Source organism: Pistacia vera, unplaced genomic scaffold (genome assembly GCF_008641045.1).
Source record: "Pistacia vera cultivar Batoury unplaced genomic scaffold, PisVer_v2 Contig259, whole genome shotgun sequence".
Lineage (NCBI taxonomy): Eukaryota > Viridiplantae > Streptophyta > Magnoliopsida > Sapindales > Anacardiaceae > Pistacia > Pistacia vera.
This window is the reverse complement of record NW_022196067.1, coordinates 603,087-617,366: the sequence shown is the minus strand read 5'-3', so window position 1 is coordinate 617,366 and position 14,280 is coordinate 603,087. Positions and strand designations below refer to the sequence as shown.

The following is a 14,280-nucleotide window of genomic DNA, read 5'->3' as shown; positions in this document are numbered from 1 at the left end:
CTCATCTTCTTTGTCTCTTCATCTCTTTCTCTCATTTTCTTTCTATTAAAACCAAACCAAACCAAACCCATCTCATTTTTATAGAGCTTTGTTAGTTTACTTGTTTTCTTTTTGTTTTTGTTTTGGGAAGGTATGTTTTAGCTCAAGTTTTTAACCCTAATTTCCACTTAACTTCAAAAAACTAACCCTCGTGCTTAGCTTCCAAGCCACCCTTTTCTTTCAAATTTTTGGAAGAGATGACGGGGGCTTTGTTCCTTAACTCTCTCTCAATATCTCCAAATAAATCCGTAAAATTTTTTCGAAAATGTGAGCCAAATTTGAGGAGGAAGAGTGTTGTTTCTTCAGTTTTGGTAAACAAAGATCATAATAATAGTAATGGTAATAATAATAATAATAATGCAGCTGCTGTCATGGATGCTGCAGCAGCTGGAAGTTGTGTTTTGTCTGCAAATGGAAATGGCCAAACTGAGCTTGTTGTTAAAAATTTGGTGCCTTATAAAAATGGTGCTGCCACTTCTTCTTTTGTGGAGTTGCAGAATGGGATAGGGATTGTCAAATTTCTTAAAGGAAAAGGGTTCTTTGTTACTGGGGCAACTGGGTTTCTTGCCAAAGGTATGAACAGTCATTCTTTCATGCGGACGTCCTATTTTATTTTATTTTACTTTTTAAAGACCGATCACCATTAAAGGTTGGAATCAAGACGTCCACGTTTAAGAATTTTTTGTATACATGAATTATACTTTTGATATGATATAAGTATACACAAATGCATGTATATATGTATCTCTGTATGTATGTATGTATGTATGTTGTACTGATGTTTTCTTTGTTTTCTCCAGTTAATTTATTTTATTTAATATTATATTAATTAGTTTTTGTTTTCTGTTTCTGGGTTAAAATGAATGTGCAGTTTTTATAGAGAAGATACTGAGAACAGTGCCTGATGTTGGAAAGATATTTGTGTTGATCAAGGCAAGAAATGAAGCTGCTGCAATGGAAAGATTGAAAAGTGAAGTATGTTAATTAATTTGTTTATGTTTAAAATTAAAAGCATTATTTTGTTTCTATAGTTGATCAGGATTCTAATCTATGTTTTTTGTTTTAGATAATAGATTCAGAGCTCTTCAAGTGTCTTCAACAAACCTATGGAAAATCCTACCAAGCTTTCATGTTAAGCAAGCTGGTTCCTGTGGTGGGAAATGTTTGTGACTCTAATCTTGGATTAGATGGGGACTTAGCTGATATCATTGCAAAAGAAGTGGACATAATTGTAAATTCTGCAGCTAATACAACATTTGATGAAAGGTTATAACCTTAATTTGTTTTTATCGATGTTAAATTCTTCAATAGGACGGGTATAGAGGCTAGATATAATTTTTATCGTGATATAAATAATGACCGGTTTGAGATTTCAGGTATGATGTTGCAATTGATATAAACACAAGAGGAACTGTCCATCTAATGGAATTTGCAAAGAAGTGCAAGAAACTTAAGCTCTTTGTGCAAGTTTCAACAGCTTATGTAAATGGGCAAAGACAAGGAAGAATAATGGAGAAGGCATTCAATATGGGAGATAGCATAGCAAGAGAAAATGTTATCTCCAAGGCTGCAGCATCAAGATATGTACCAGCGTTGGATGTTGAAAATGAAATGAATTTGGCTCTGAAATATTCCCAGCATGTCTCTCAAGACTCTGAGGTGGCTCAAAAGATGAAGGAATTGGGTCTAGAGAGGTAGTTACTTTTACAGTTGAAAAATAATTGGTGACTCAAAATAGATTTTAAAGTTTTGATTAATTGAAATATAAACAGGGCAAGAAAATATGGATGGCAAGACACTTATGTGTTCACAAAGGCTATGGGAGAAATGATGATTAATAACATGAGAGGCGACATTCCGGTGGTGATAATTCGACCCAGTGTTATCGAAAGTACCTTCAAAGAGCCATTTCCGGGATGGATGGAAGGAAATAGGTATGTATCTCTACTCTAGAGTTTACATCTTTACACATATTTCTCCTTTATGTTCTAAGGATACATGTTTATATGTTGTCGGAGACTTTTGCGTTGATTACATAAGAAAAAAAGTGAATTATCTTTGATTTTTTGTAGGATGATGGATCCGATAGTTTTATACTATGGAAAAGGGCAGTTAACAGGGTTTCTAGTTGACCCAAATGGGATACTTGATGTAGTAAGCATACATGTTGACCTTATAATTTTGCTATATTTTTAATATAAGGCGTATTTACAGTATCGGAGACTCCGATCATATGATTCAATGGTCTGAGGGTAACGTTATTCTCAATAACATAACTAACTTCTTTAACATGGTCGGGTGCAGGTCCCGGCCGATATGGTTGTGAACGCGACACTGGCAGCCATAGCAAGGCATGGAATGATTCAAAAACCAGATATAAACATCTATCAAGTAGCTTCATCTGTTGTGAATCCACTAGTTTTCCAAGACCTTGCTAGGCTTCTTTATGTACACTACAATTCATCTCCATGTGTGGACTCAAAGGGTAGGCCTGTTCATGTTCCTTCAATGAAGCTCTTCAGCTCCATGGAAGATTTCTCAACTCACCTCTGGAGAGATGCTGCAAAGCGCTGCGGGTTGACAGCCATGGCCGCCATGAATGAGAAACGGTCTAAGAAACTTGAAATTATTTGCAAAAAGTCAGTGGAACAAGCAAAGTACTTGGCTAGTATATACGAGCCATACACATTTTATGGAGGAAGGTAAGCAATTCGTCGTAATGACACGATTGCCTTTTATACCAGTGTAACCTTATCTCCATGTGAACTGTCAAATAGTTTATAAGGAGGGTAACGTTATCTCATTACTGCAACTAACATCAATTGGATTCGGTTGAATGAAGCACACAATGCCAACCAAGGATTTAACTCAATCCAACAACTGTTGATTACATGATTGATAACTTAGTACATAAATCTATCTTTTTCATTTTTGTTTTTGTGATTTAATGTATCAAATCAACAATTGTCAGGTTTGACAACAGCAATACACAGAGATTAATGGAGATCATGTCTGAAGAAGAGAAAAGAAGTTTCGGATTCGATGTGGGGAGCATAGATTGGAAAGATTACATAACAAATGTTCATATACCCGGCCTAAGGAGGCATGTCATGAAGGGGAGAGGGATGTGTAGCTAAATTTCTATACATCGTGTTTTATTTATTAATTAACTAGTTAATGATCACCAGTTAGGAGTACTTTCCGGTAATTGTAGTGAGTGAATGCTCCTTAGTTTCTCTATTTTCTTCTTTAGTTTCCTTTTAAATCCTATAAAGGCAGACAATAAATTGTTGCCCTTTTATATAGCATCCACTGTTGTTAATGTTCCTGCAAATCAGCAGATTTCTGATTATGCCTGGAGTTTAATTTCTTCATGAAATTTTAAAAAGGTACGAGTACATCTCTTTATCCGATAGTTCTGAACACAAGAAGATTAAAAAAGCAGTGGTCATGCAACAATGGGAAGTGCAAGAAGAAAATTTCACCTCTGTTTCAGCATTATTTTGGACTTGGAAAGATAACAGGAAAGAAGAAGTCAGGGAAGAAAGTTGCTTAATCACCAGATAAACATCTAGGGCAGTTGCACCGGAAACCAAACCCTTCTGCCAGGAGAGTTTGCCGAGCATTGTGACCCATACTTGCATCAATATAGCATATGCGAAGCTCTTCCCCTGCAAATAACCAATAGAATTTGTAACTTACGGATGTTGCAGACTGATTAGAATTTTGCACAAACATGTCCAAAATGTGTGTTCCCATGCCAACTTGACTGTCCATAAACAAGTTGCAGTTAGTAATGGCTGAAACCATTGTTTTATCAAATAAGATACACACAAGAAATTTTCTGTCTTTTCATCCAAGCAGGCAAACAGATTTTCAAATATAGTGTTCCCTCATATGCAATAGCAAATTCCACCTTAGAGATTCTCAAATAGAATACCGAAGAGGAGGCAGTTTAAATCAAAAACGAAAATTACAGTATACAAGACAAACCTGCCTCAACTTCACGAAGGGTCTTCAATCTTGCATCTGCATTGTCTATCCATATAATATGTGCATTCGGATCTGTAGTCCAAAACCCACTAATTCAGTTCCCATTTCTATTCGGTTTCTTTTCTAAGTAGTGGACTGTTAACCCATATATTCCTATTCTCATTTATCCATGAAGAAAAATTAGCATAATTATATAACACTCTGCAGTAAAACTCTACATAAATAAGGTTAAAATGTTCCATAAGCCTTTCATATAGAGAGGATCACTAAATTATAATTTTTAATGTGGAAATAAACAGAATAAAATGGAAGGCACTAACCACAATCATGATTGTAAAAGGATGGAAGCATATAAACAGCATTCCCAACTGCAACTTCAGCTTCTATAGAGGCTGCAGCTGCTGAAAGAAGATCTTCATACAATCCTCCAGCCAATTCAATACGAAAAGCATTAATACGAATACGTGCCATCACACTAGTGTACCATTGCTTGTTTAGGACTTGTAATGTCAAAGACAACTGATTTCCAAAAAAAAAAAAAAAAAAAAAAAAAAAAATGATAGGCATAGAACCACCGAAGAAAAAAAATATATGGAAACATAACAATCAACTAATGTGATGGATACATGTCAACTCTTCATCCATGGCATCAGCCTTCTTTAAGGCTCTCCTTAGCAAATGAAAACCCTCTTCCATCTGAAATTCTCACATGGATAAAACAGTATCAGTCATCTTAACATTTTAACAATATAAAAATTCAAATAAATACAGGCAAAAGATCCCAAAACCAAGTGGTTTATCATGATTATCCGTTAATCAACCCACATCTAAATATCATCTTATTATTTCATTTATCATCATGAATTACGCATCTCATGAGTTGCACAAACAGAAATTATTGCCTCTCCTTTCAACTCTTATGCTGACAAGAAAACAAGTGGAAATTACAAACTGACTAAAAGGAACTGTTTATCAGAGGACATATGTTGGTTTTCAATCTCCTATCACTTGGTGTAACAAAGAAATTAATCAGTTGCCTAGATTTTTTTTTTTTTTTTTTTTTTTTTAATCTAAGATCTACTTATGGTTTTTTTTCTTTATTTTACTAATTTGCAAGGTCATCCTGATGAAAATTTCACAATAAGTTTCTCACCTTTAAAATCATCTCAGGAGATAAACTAGCAGGTTGAAGTATGTGAATACTGTCAGCAGATAAAGCTCCTGATATTATCATGCAAGCCAACCGCTTGACTAAAAGAGGGTACTTCAATCCTTGGCTCCTTTACATACAGATAATTAGAAAAAAAATATAAACATTAGAAACTACCAAAACCAACAGACAGAAATCATATGGATCTATCACCCTTCAAGACGTGAAACTGGTAAAGTGTTTAGAAAAACTTCATACCGGCAATAGTCATCGAAGGTGGACCAATCTGCTCTTCTCTCAACATCATAAAAAACCTGAGAAATAGGAGCACATAAACACAAGTTCGTTAAAAAGGCAAAAATCACTAAGTTGAAACCATAACTAAACTTAGTTAAATGTTAGAGCTATTCATCTTTCAGTACACTTAAATTTTGACATAAATAATACCTCAAGCAAGAATCCATTAGGATACCGGACCTAGTAACGCTACTGAAGTGATAATGTTGCAGTTACCATAGACGATTATTCAGATTATTCTATATATTACAGTTACTAAAACATTATTACATGAAACGAAAACTAAACTTGTTAAATGTTAGAGCTATTCATCTTTCAGTAGACTTAAATTTTGACATAAATCATGAATCAAGTAAGAATCGATTATGATACCGGACCCAGTAACGTGAAATAATAATGTTTTAGTTACCACAGACAATTATTCTGATTATTTTTATATATTAAAGTTATGAAAACATTAAATGAAACCAAAACGTTATTAATCACACCCAAACTTTCAGTATGAAATGTTATCTGTCTGTACCATAACATAACCAAAATATCTAACCGATAACATTACTAGACCAATACTATATTATAACCGAAACATCGGCCGATGATATTACCGGTACAGTACCATAGGATGACCCTATGGCAAAATCAGGGACAGAGCCACTAAGGGATGAATGGGGATTTTGTATCTTAAACTAAGAATTTGAATATTCCATTTTTTTTCTTTTAAGTTGGCCCACTGAAACAAAACCCTAACTTCTTCACTGAGCAAAATCAACCAGTGTTACCAGTCTATTAACTAATTTAACGAGCAAACACTATATCTTGACATTGTAAAACAGCTAAAAGTTAGATAAAAAATGTTAAGTTAATATACCCAGTTTCTTTCAGAAGCATATCTTCAAATATATGGTGGGCATTACCAAAACAAAGCATAAGTATATCAAACAGAATAAAAACCCGTCATACCTTAGAGTTTTCTTTACACTCTTGGCTACAAAAACGAGCGTTATGAGCTTGAAACTCAAGTGAATTTGAAGTAATCTTTCTGAGGCAAAAGTAACAGACGCTGTTGAGTGACGAGAGAGAAGGGTGAGAGACAACGGGCTTGGCTGTGTGGATAAGATCACCAGCGGAAATTCTCCGAGTAGCGAACACGCCTCGACCCGCTGACTCGGTAAGCGCCACCTGGATTGGTGGCGGCGATGGCGACGGCGAGGATGGAGTTGTTGTTGTGGTGGTGATGGTGGCGGTGGTGAAGGAGAAGGAGAGGAGTTGGCTTGTTGATTGTTGGGAAAGGAAATGAAGGTTTTGAAAGCGGGAAAGCCAACGGCTATAATGGCTTAACCACATTTTTTGATTGCCGGTTTCTTTGTAAGTAAATGAATAATATGAAGGTCAATTTACCGAGTACCTACCAGTTTCTGAAAAGTTTTGAAATCACTGGGGGTTGATTTAGTCAAGTAAAGTTTAGGGGTCCTTATGAATTTATCCCCAATATTATTTGGGGTTAGTTAATTCCCTTCGGAAGATTATTAAATAATTATTATTATTATTAAATTACGTTTTGTCTTATTATCTAATATATGAAAGTTGTAAGATAATTTCAATTTGTATATTAATCTTTATTTAGAAAAATTATTTCTTTTATTTCATCAGCCCTGATTAAAAGGGATTTCTTTTTTCTTGTTATTCCTAAATAAAAAAAATTCCTAATACTTTAATAACGCGTTAATTATATCATGTGTTAATTATATATAGTATATATGAATAATTCTTTAATCAGAATGTCTCGATATTTATATATCAGAACCATGAATATATATGAATTGGATCTAAATTGTAAAATATTATTTCAATGCAATAAAATGAACAACGATGTATATGTCTAGTCCTAATAAAATTAATATCACGTCATACTTTCTAATAAATTTATGGTTAGAACGTACTGATCAATATGAATATCGATTAATTTCGAGTTCTAAACAATAAAAAAAATTCAGAAATAATTTACACATTATATGTAGACATGTATACACAAAATGAGCAACATTCATCATCTAGTAAGTCTAGTTAAATGTCAAATGACAAGCAATTAATATTCAATTTTTATGCATCATCAGAGCAATGGTGATGACCTTAAACAATCGACATTTTCATCCGGCAAACAACAATCTTTCTGAACTTCTTTCGGAGGGATGAAACAATCCATTGATAACCCAGCAACATTGAACGCGAGATCATCGATCATCCACACCTCCTCCATGCGTGTAACTGAAAGTCCCGCCTTGAGATTATCTCCGAATCTTGTGATGATAACGCTCGACTGACCACCGTGCGCTATCATCACACCTTCTACAGCCCTGTAGTCTTCAATTTTGGTAGCCATGGAGGTTTCCCAATAAGTTGGTTGAGATCCAGGGGCCTGAATTCTGGTTAAATATGAGTCTTCTAAAAACACCAGTAGCCCACTTCTTTGGCTGAAGTAACCAAAAATTACATGCTTTATCATCTCTGCTGTGCTATCACTTCTATCAGCAAGATCAGATTGGTTTGCAGATAGCTTCAACACAAAACAGTCTGTTCCACAAATTTGCTTCTCCCCCATGTATTGCGCCGTCGAAAATATGTTTGATACTGCTATTGGATCCATTCCCTGCATATGAAAATTTTCAGGTGCAAACGTCAAACTTCAACTCTTAACACAAACAAATGTCATCCGTGGGAGTAGTTGAACTTTTTTTTGAAGATGAGTTAAGTGATGGCATAATTGAGAAGGCATCGGGGAAACAAGATCTTGTGTCTTGGAAGATTGGATCTAGTTTTACAGGTAAATTTTGGTATGAAAGCAACAGGGACACCTTGGACTTTAGATGCAAGATATTCCAAATTAAAGAATAAAATAAAATTAATCATTTTGAGATGCTACAATTTTCATAAAATTATATTCACCAAAAGCCCTTATTAAAGAAGTACTTCTGACAGACCTATTATATATCTTAATAGTCACACATGCCAAGATCTAAGTTGGGTGATTAATCAAATGTGGTCCTAAGAATTTTTTATTTAAAAATTAAAAAAAATATAAAATACAAACTTCCAAATAACAACCATGTTTGGAAAATTGCTGCTGACAAAGATACTTTCAAGGAGAAATAAATAAATAAATAAGGGGTGTCTGATCTGATGAATCTAAGGGAAAATTCTAGTAGCCTCCCCCGAGGTTTGGATTATTACAACTAACCCCCGATTCCCGTTGACCTCTTATAACTATTCTGCGAGGACGAATACATCTTTAAGTTTTCACTATCACCACCTTTGCTACCTCCATTTTCCGAAAGAATTTTCTATATAAAAGATGTGTGGTACAACCGACCAATCATGAGGCGAGTGCATGTCACACGTGCTGATATGGCACCCAATAATTGGTTGACTGTATGTTTTTCTTAATTCACAATAAATCCACTTAATTGCTAACAATCATATACCTCAAACCAAGGATAAAATGTGTTGGGAACATTTCATGATTCCTACTTTAATCTAATTAGATTGAGATCTTAATTCTTTAAAAAAATTCTTTATGTTTTGAAAATTATCATCTTAAACCTTTACACAAGACAAGCATTTATGTCTACCACTAAAAAAAGTTTCTTCTAGTTAAATTTCTTAATAAATTTCCCTTACTCTGTCTAAGTATGCCAAAAAAATATATACCACTAAAAAAACGCAGAACAATAGAAAAAACAGAGTCAAACTTGCCTGAAGAGCTCGACGAAGAGGGCGGACGCCGCCTTTGGCGGCGTGTGCACTGAGCCACGGCGTGTGCCGCCAAGCTACATTGCCATCACTACCAGCTACAACTTTGTGACCACCCACAACAAGCTCAATGAGCCACTTGTTAGGAAACATTTGCCACATTACAAAACACCCTTTTTCTGAAACTCCTAAACCACCTCCACTGCTGCCGCCACCAGCACCGATTGAGCCATTTGAGCCCCCAAATTCATCTCCCATTGCCATTGTAACTTTCCCAGTTGCAAAAATGTTCTTCACTCTCCCTTCCAATTTCCGGCACCCTGTTGCCGCCATAAAATGCTGTATAATATACTGTGCAGACGATGATACCTGCCAACATTTAAGGACAGACGTGTAACTATTTCGTAAAAAAATAATCTTTCTTTAGTCAAAGGGCATTGAATAGAGAAGGTTTGAGCTAGCTGGAAAAGTTGGTAAAGTCATTTAATCTAAATCAAAGTCATGTGAAGGAAATTAAGAAACAAATCAAATTCATCATCTTCCACATCCCATCTAATTAATTAATTAATTAATCAAATCAGTCTAGCTCTATCAACTTCAATATTTCTGCACATCTGAATAAATATTTATACAAACATTAAACTACCCCACGAAAATGCTGGGCTTCATTACCCTTTTTTCGATGCTTTCTTTGATTTCTTTCCAAGCTAAAATAAAATAAAATAAGGTAGAAAGAAGGCAAAATATGGAACATACTCCCTCCAAAAATAAATAAATCTTATAAAAAGTCATGTTTAAGCAGGATTTGATGAAGAAAACACGTTATTTTTTTTATTACAAACCTAGGATCTTTTGCGAAGTTACTAAAAGATCAACCAACTGGACTAGCTAGAGTAAGAACATAAAAAGGTGATTCATATAATGAATTTGAGAGATAGTGGGAGTAACGTTACCTCATTGAGGGAGTGTTCGGGGAGAACGGGGACGGGGAAGAGAGGGCAACCGAGGACACTTAAGAGGATTTTGAGGTCAGATTTTTTGGTGAAAACAAGAAGGGAGAAGTGGGTTTTGAGCCAGTTCTTCCATGAATGAGGCTTCTTGTTGGAGGTGTTGGAGAAGGAGAAGTCTTGATCTTCGTCGTTAATGGGTTCTTCTGATAATGGTGCCAGACGACTCATCGTCTCATATGCTTGAAAAAAATTTGTTGCTTTGTTTGTTTCTTGAGAAAGAGGAAGAGAAAGAGAATGTTAATGTAGGCAGCTGAGAAAGAATCTGAGAGAATTGCTGCTTAAAAGGGAGCTTCTTCGATTTGTTTTCTCTTACTTTATCACACGCACTTCTAGGGCGCGTGGTGTAGTTTTTTATCTTTCTATTTTTTATTATTATCTAAAAATTAAAATTCAAAACTCCATTATATATGTATTTTATATATAAATTCTTACACAAGTTTTGAGCTTCTAGATAGACGTATATAAATGGTTGAAATTGCATCAAAATTTTGTCATTTCAAATACATATTTAACCATTTAACATGTATTTATCCATTTACGGAAAGAATAATGCTAGATCTACAAATATATGTAAGTAACAACGGTAGTATAGTTTTGAATCCAGTAAAACCATTAGATGCTAACATGTCTCATCGACGATTGTCGAATTCCAACAATTAGTAACCAGATTATGGTGATTGTTACCTGCTTTCGACAATTAGGTAATAATTAGTCCTATTTTTTTAATTAAATAACATTATATTTATATACACGTATATTTATCTTTTTATATCACATTCAACTTGTAAATTAATATGTTTTAAAAGCTATAAAAAGTAATTTTACAAAAAGTGGTAAATATATAAGGAAAATTCAATGAAAGCTTAGAATTAGAAGGGTTTGTTTCTTTTTTCTTACAAATAATTTGAAAAAAAAAATTAAAAGTAAATAGAGGATAATTTTAACTTAATAAGTAATAACCAAATTGATTGAGCAAAGCTACCTAGTTAAATTGGATTATCTAAGTGGGATTTGTTGTCTTTTGTATATTTTATTGTTTAACTAATTAATTATTAATTCTTCTAGGCAGAAACTAAAATGACCTTGACAATTGACAGGGTTGAAAATGACTAGTCAGTACACCAACTTTTTTTAATTACAAAGAGTGCAAATTACTTTCAAAGCTTTAATCTTCTTAATTTGAAAACTTACCTTCGAAATCAACCACTTAGATGCTTAATTAAAAACCATATATCCCCACGTTCGAAGGTACGAGATTAATTCTCAATCGGGGTTCGGGTAAATGTCGAGGCCACAAGCTGCTTTAAGTGAGATTCAAACTCCTGACATTACAAATAAAGTTTATCCACTGAAACTTTGAGAACGCAATTACTAATAAGATCACAGCTTATGGATATATAAAAAAAAAATACAATTTTCTATAAAATAAATTTGCAATTGAAAACTATTTCTGAATAAATAATTAAATATTAAAAAATAAAATACAAGTAAAAAAGTTAAATCTTATTATAGTTTATAAAAATTATTTTCAGACCACAAACCAATGAACATGAATTTAATTATAATACTTTTCACAAACTCCCTTTTTTTATTGAAAAGAACACTTTTTCTTTAATAAATATACTTTTCACAAACTCCCTTTTTTTATTGAAAATAACACTTTTTCTTTAATAAAAATACTTTTAAAACCCAAAAAAAAAAGAAAAAAAATTCTAATATAGATTACACACTATAGGATTTCTTAAAAGATATTTATCAACAAAGATATCTGAAATAATCGACATTTAATTTAATTAATCAAACGTAAAATGTATTTGTTAAACGACAAAACCCCTAACTAGAATACTCACCGTAAATGATAAATTAGATATTTAAGACGTATAATTGTATAATCCAAAATAATAATAATAACAACCTTTAAAAAGAATCCAAGTTAATAAAATAATAGTTGTAAAAAATTACAAAAACATGGCGCGTGGAGTAATCTTTTTATTCGATTTTATTTTTTATTTATAGAAGTAGAAAAGAAGGAGCTTTTAAGGGAGGCAAGGCAGGTGAAATTTCCACATCCAATTTCCAATTAGCAATAATGATTTTACCGGTAGTCTGGTACGTACTTTGAATTTTTTGGCTTCATTTTCTTTAAATTTGGTCAGGTTGTTCTTGCCCTAGCTATGAATAAATATCGAGGCTTAATCAACATTACTCATTGCATTAATCCAAGTGATTAATTCTATTGTTTTCGATAACCGGACGCAGCCAACGTGTCTCCGATAATACTTTATCCGACTATTATAAGTAAAATATCGTTTAATTGTAGAAGGAAAAGATGGTGGTTCTAGTTCGATAATGTTATTAATCTTGTATAGTTATTGTTAGGGTCAAAAATCGTCCTTGGCCTAAATAGGGAAATAGAACCATTAGTGAAGACGGACCAAGCCCAGTCCTACAAAGGCCCGAGCCAGGTTAGTCCTATTTTGACATGAGGTATAAACCGGCCCAAATCACGCGGGCACGAGCCTCTTAAACCTAGTCCATTTCCTAGGTCCACGGACGAATCTAGAGCCCACAGCCCTTTCATAGTACTTTCCTACTCCTAGTTAACCTCCTATTCAAGGACGCCTTCCTATTCCTGAACACTTTCCTACTTAGCGAATTCTCCTAAACATGGTCACCTTCCTATTTGGACACTGGTAAGACAACTCACCACGACCCTAATTCTTCTAGGGTTTGTATCAGAGTCACACTAGGACTCCTGCTCCCACCAGGATTGGGAGACCAGACGACCACTATATAAGCAGAGGCCAGCCCTCTCACAANTTAAATTAATTTGATATTATATTTTATTAAGTAGGCCATAATAAATGTAGTATAGACTATAGAGTAGAAAATTAAATTGATTTGCAGCAATTTTGATTAAAGTTGGTGCGGGAAATTAAAGAGGTGTCCTGCTCCTGCCTCAGTTATTATCTGGTACTGTATTATTGTACAATTTCAGATTAATTAGATGCTTTCTGCCTTTTTCTGATCTGAATATACAATTCAATTAAATCCATTATAAATAACCAAAATATGAAATTAATAATTACCAAAAAAAAAAAAAAAAAAAAACTCCCTCTTTAGGTGAATTATTCTTATGAGGATAAGTTTAGTCACTTAGGTTGTTAAATTGCCATTTTACCCTTCACATGCAAGATAGACCCAAAGTGAGATTTGAATTTGGAACTTTTAGTTCTGATACTGTGTTAAATATTAAATTATTTTCATCTGTCATCTTTTTATATGTGTACACAAAAGTTCTCATGTGCGAACCATGCTGTCGTTAACCGATAGTAATAGATATCAAAGGGTATGATTTTACAGTTTTCAGTGTAAAAAATTCTAATTAATAAGGTTGCACTTTGTTCATTATTCTGATATTTTTTAGAATAATATTTTAAAAAGAGTAAAATTGGGTGATTATTATTTATTACTATGTAGGATTTAGTAATTAATAAAAATATCTATAGGTTTATTTATTTACTAAATATTCCTATAATAAAATATTGAAAATTAACAAAAAATATCTCCATCCACCTATTAAATACCGACAGCAGGCCACCACCGCCGAAGGATGGTCGGATTCATCGCATCAGCGCATGACCGATTGGATCTGATCGGTCGTGCGTCGATATGGTCTTTTTCGGCCAGATCCATGGTGGATCTAGTAAAAAAAGATCAGATCTACGGCTAGATCTGACCATCAATGGCCACATTTGATCGTCAACGACTAGATCTTTAGTTATAGATATGACATTATCCTGTCACATCCACCATAGATTTGGCTTGAAAAGGTTGGGCACTACTAGCCAGATCCAGCTGGTAGTGCACCATTATACCAGATTCCGGTTAGCTTTCGACGGTGGTGATCAGAATCTAGTAAATGTAGATTGTTGGGGTGTTTTTATCAATTTCTAAAAAAAAAAAAAAAATTTTGGGGGTGTTTAGTTAAATTAATAAATTTATGGGGTTTAAAAAGAATTGAATAATATAAAATAATATTTT

General features: G+C 33.8%; 3 protein-coding genes across 3 annotated transcripts; 1 reads left to right on the top strand and 2 right to left on the bottom strand.

The window, feature by feature from the left end:
- Nucleotides 1-236: 236 nt before the first annotated feature.
- LOC116132722 (fatty acyl-CoA reductase 2) lies at nt 237-3,405 on the top strand. The gene is made up of 8 exons (XM_031418385.1): nt 237-612; nt 911-1,014; nt 1,106-1,305; nt 1,416-1,733; nt 1,812-1,973; nt 2,112-2,193; nt 2,344-2,741; nt 3,011-3,405. The coding sequence occupies exons 1-8, from the start codon at nt 237-239 to the stop codon at nt 3,174-3,176; spliced, it is 1,806 nt and encodes a 601-aa protein (XP_031274245.1). The 3' UTR covers nt 3,177-3,405.
- Nucleotides 3,340-6,916, bottom strand: LOC116132672 (histone-lysine N-methyltransferase ATXR4). The gene is made up of 7 exons (XM_031418340.1): nt 6,440-6,916; nt 5,441-5,496; nt 5,186-5,312; nt 4,659-4,728; nt 4,353-4,532; nt 4,033-4,104; nt 3,340-3,710 (listed from the first exon to the last, which is right to left on the bottom strand). Exons 1-7 carry the CDS (start codon nt 6,821-6,823, stop codon nt 3,592-3,594), a joined length of 1,008 nt encoding a protein of 335 aa, XP_031274200.1. The 5' UTR covers nt 6,824-6,916; the 3' UTR covers nt 3,340-3,591.
- A 503-nt stretch (nt 6,917-7,419) lies between these two features.
- On the bottom strand, nt 7,420-10,473 carry LOC116132680. Its single transcript, XM_031418347.1, has 3 exons — nt 10,180-10,473; nt 9,230-9,595; nt 7,420-8,126 (listed from the first exon to the last, which is right to left on the bottom strand). Exons 1-3 carry the CDS (start codon nt 10,402-10,404, stop codon nt 7,590-7,592), a joined length of 1,128 nt encoding a protein of 375 aa, XP_031274207.1. The 5' UTR covers nt 10,405-10,473; the 3' UTR covers nt 7,420-7,589.
- Between the last annotated feature and the right edge of the window lie 3,807 nt (nt 10,474-14,280).

Excerpts from the sequence above, each read along its gene's own strand:
- LOC116132722 (XM_031418385.1), top strand. The coding sequence starts at position 237 with ATGACGGGGGCTTTGTTCCTTAACTCTCTCTCAATATCTCCAAATAAA. Across the intron at positions 613-910 it reads AACTGGGTTTCTTGCCAAAG|TTTTTATAGAGAAGATACTG; the intron begins GTATGAACAGTC and ends ATGAATGTGCAG. Across the intron at positions 1,974-2,111 it reads GGATGGATGGAAGGAAATAG|GATGATGGATCCGATAGTTT; the intron begins GTATGTATCTCT and ends GATTTTTTGTAG.
- LOC116132672 (XM_031418340.1), bottom strand. The coding sequence starts at position 6,823 with ATGTGGTTAAGCCATTATAGCCGTTGGCTTTCCCGCTTTCAAAACCTT. Across the intron at positions 5,497-6,439 it reads AGTGTAAAGAAAACTCTAAG|GTTTTTTATGATGTTGAGAG; the intron begins GTATGACGGGTT and ends CCTATTTCTCAG. Across the intron at positions 4,533-4,658 it reads CATGGATGAAGAGTTGACAT|TCCTAAACAAGCAATGGTAC; the intron begins GTATCCATCACA and ends TGACATTACAAG.
- LOC116132680 (XM_031418347.1), bottom strand. The coding sequence starts at position 10,404 with ATGAGTCGTCTGGCACCATTATCAGAAGAACCCATTAACGACGAAGAT. Across the intron at positions 9,596-10,179 it reads CCGAACACTCCCTCAATGAG|GTATCATCGTCTGCACAGTA; the intron begins GTAACGTTACTC and ends AAATGTTGGCAG. Across the intron at positions 8,127-9,229 it reads CTCTTCGTCGAGCTCTTCAG|GGAATGGATCCAATAGCAGT; the intron begins GCAAGTTTGACT and ends TTTCATATGCAG.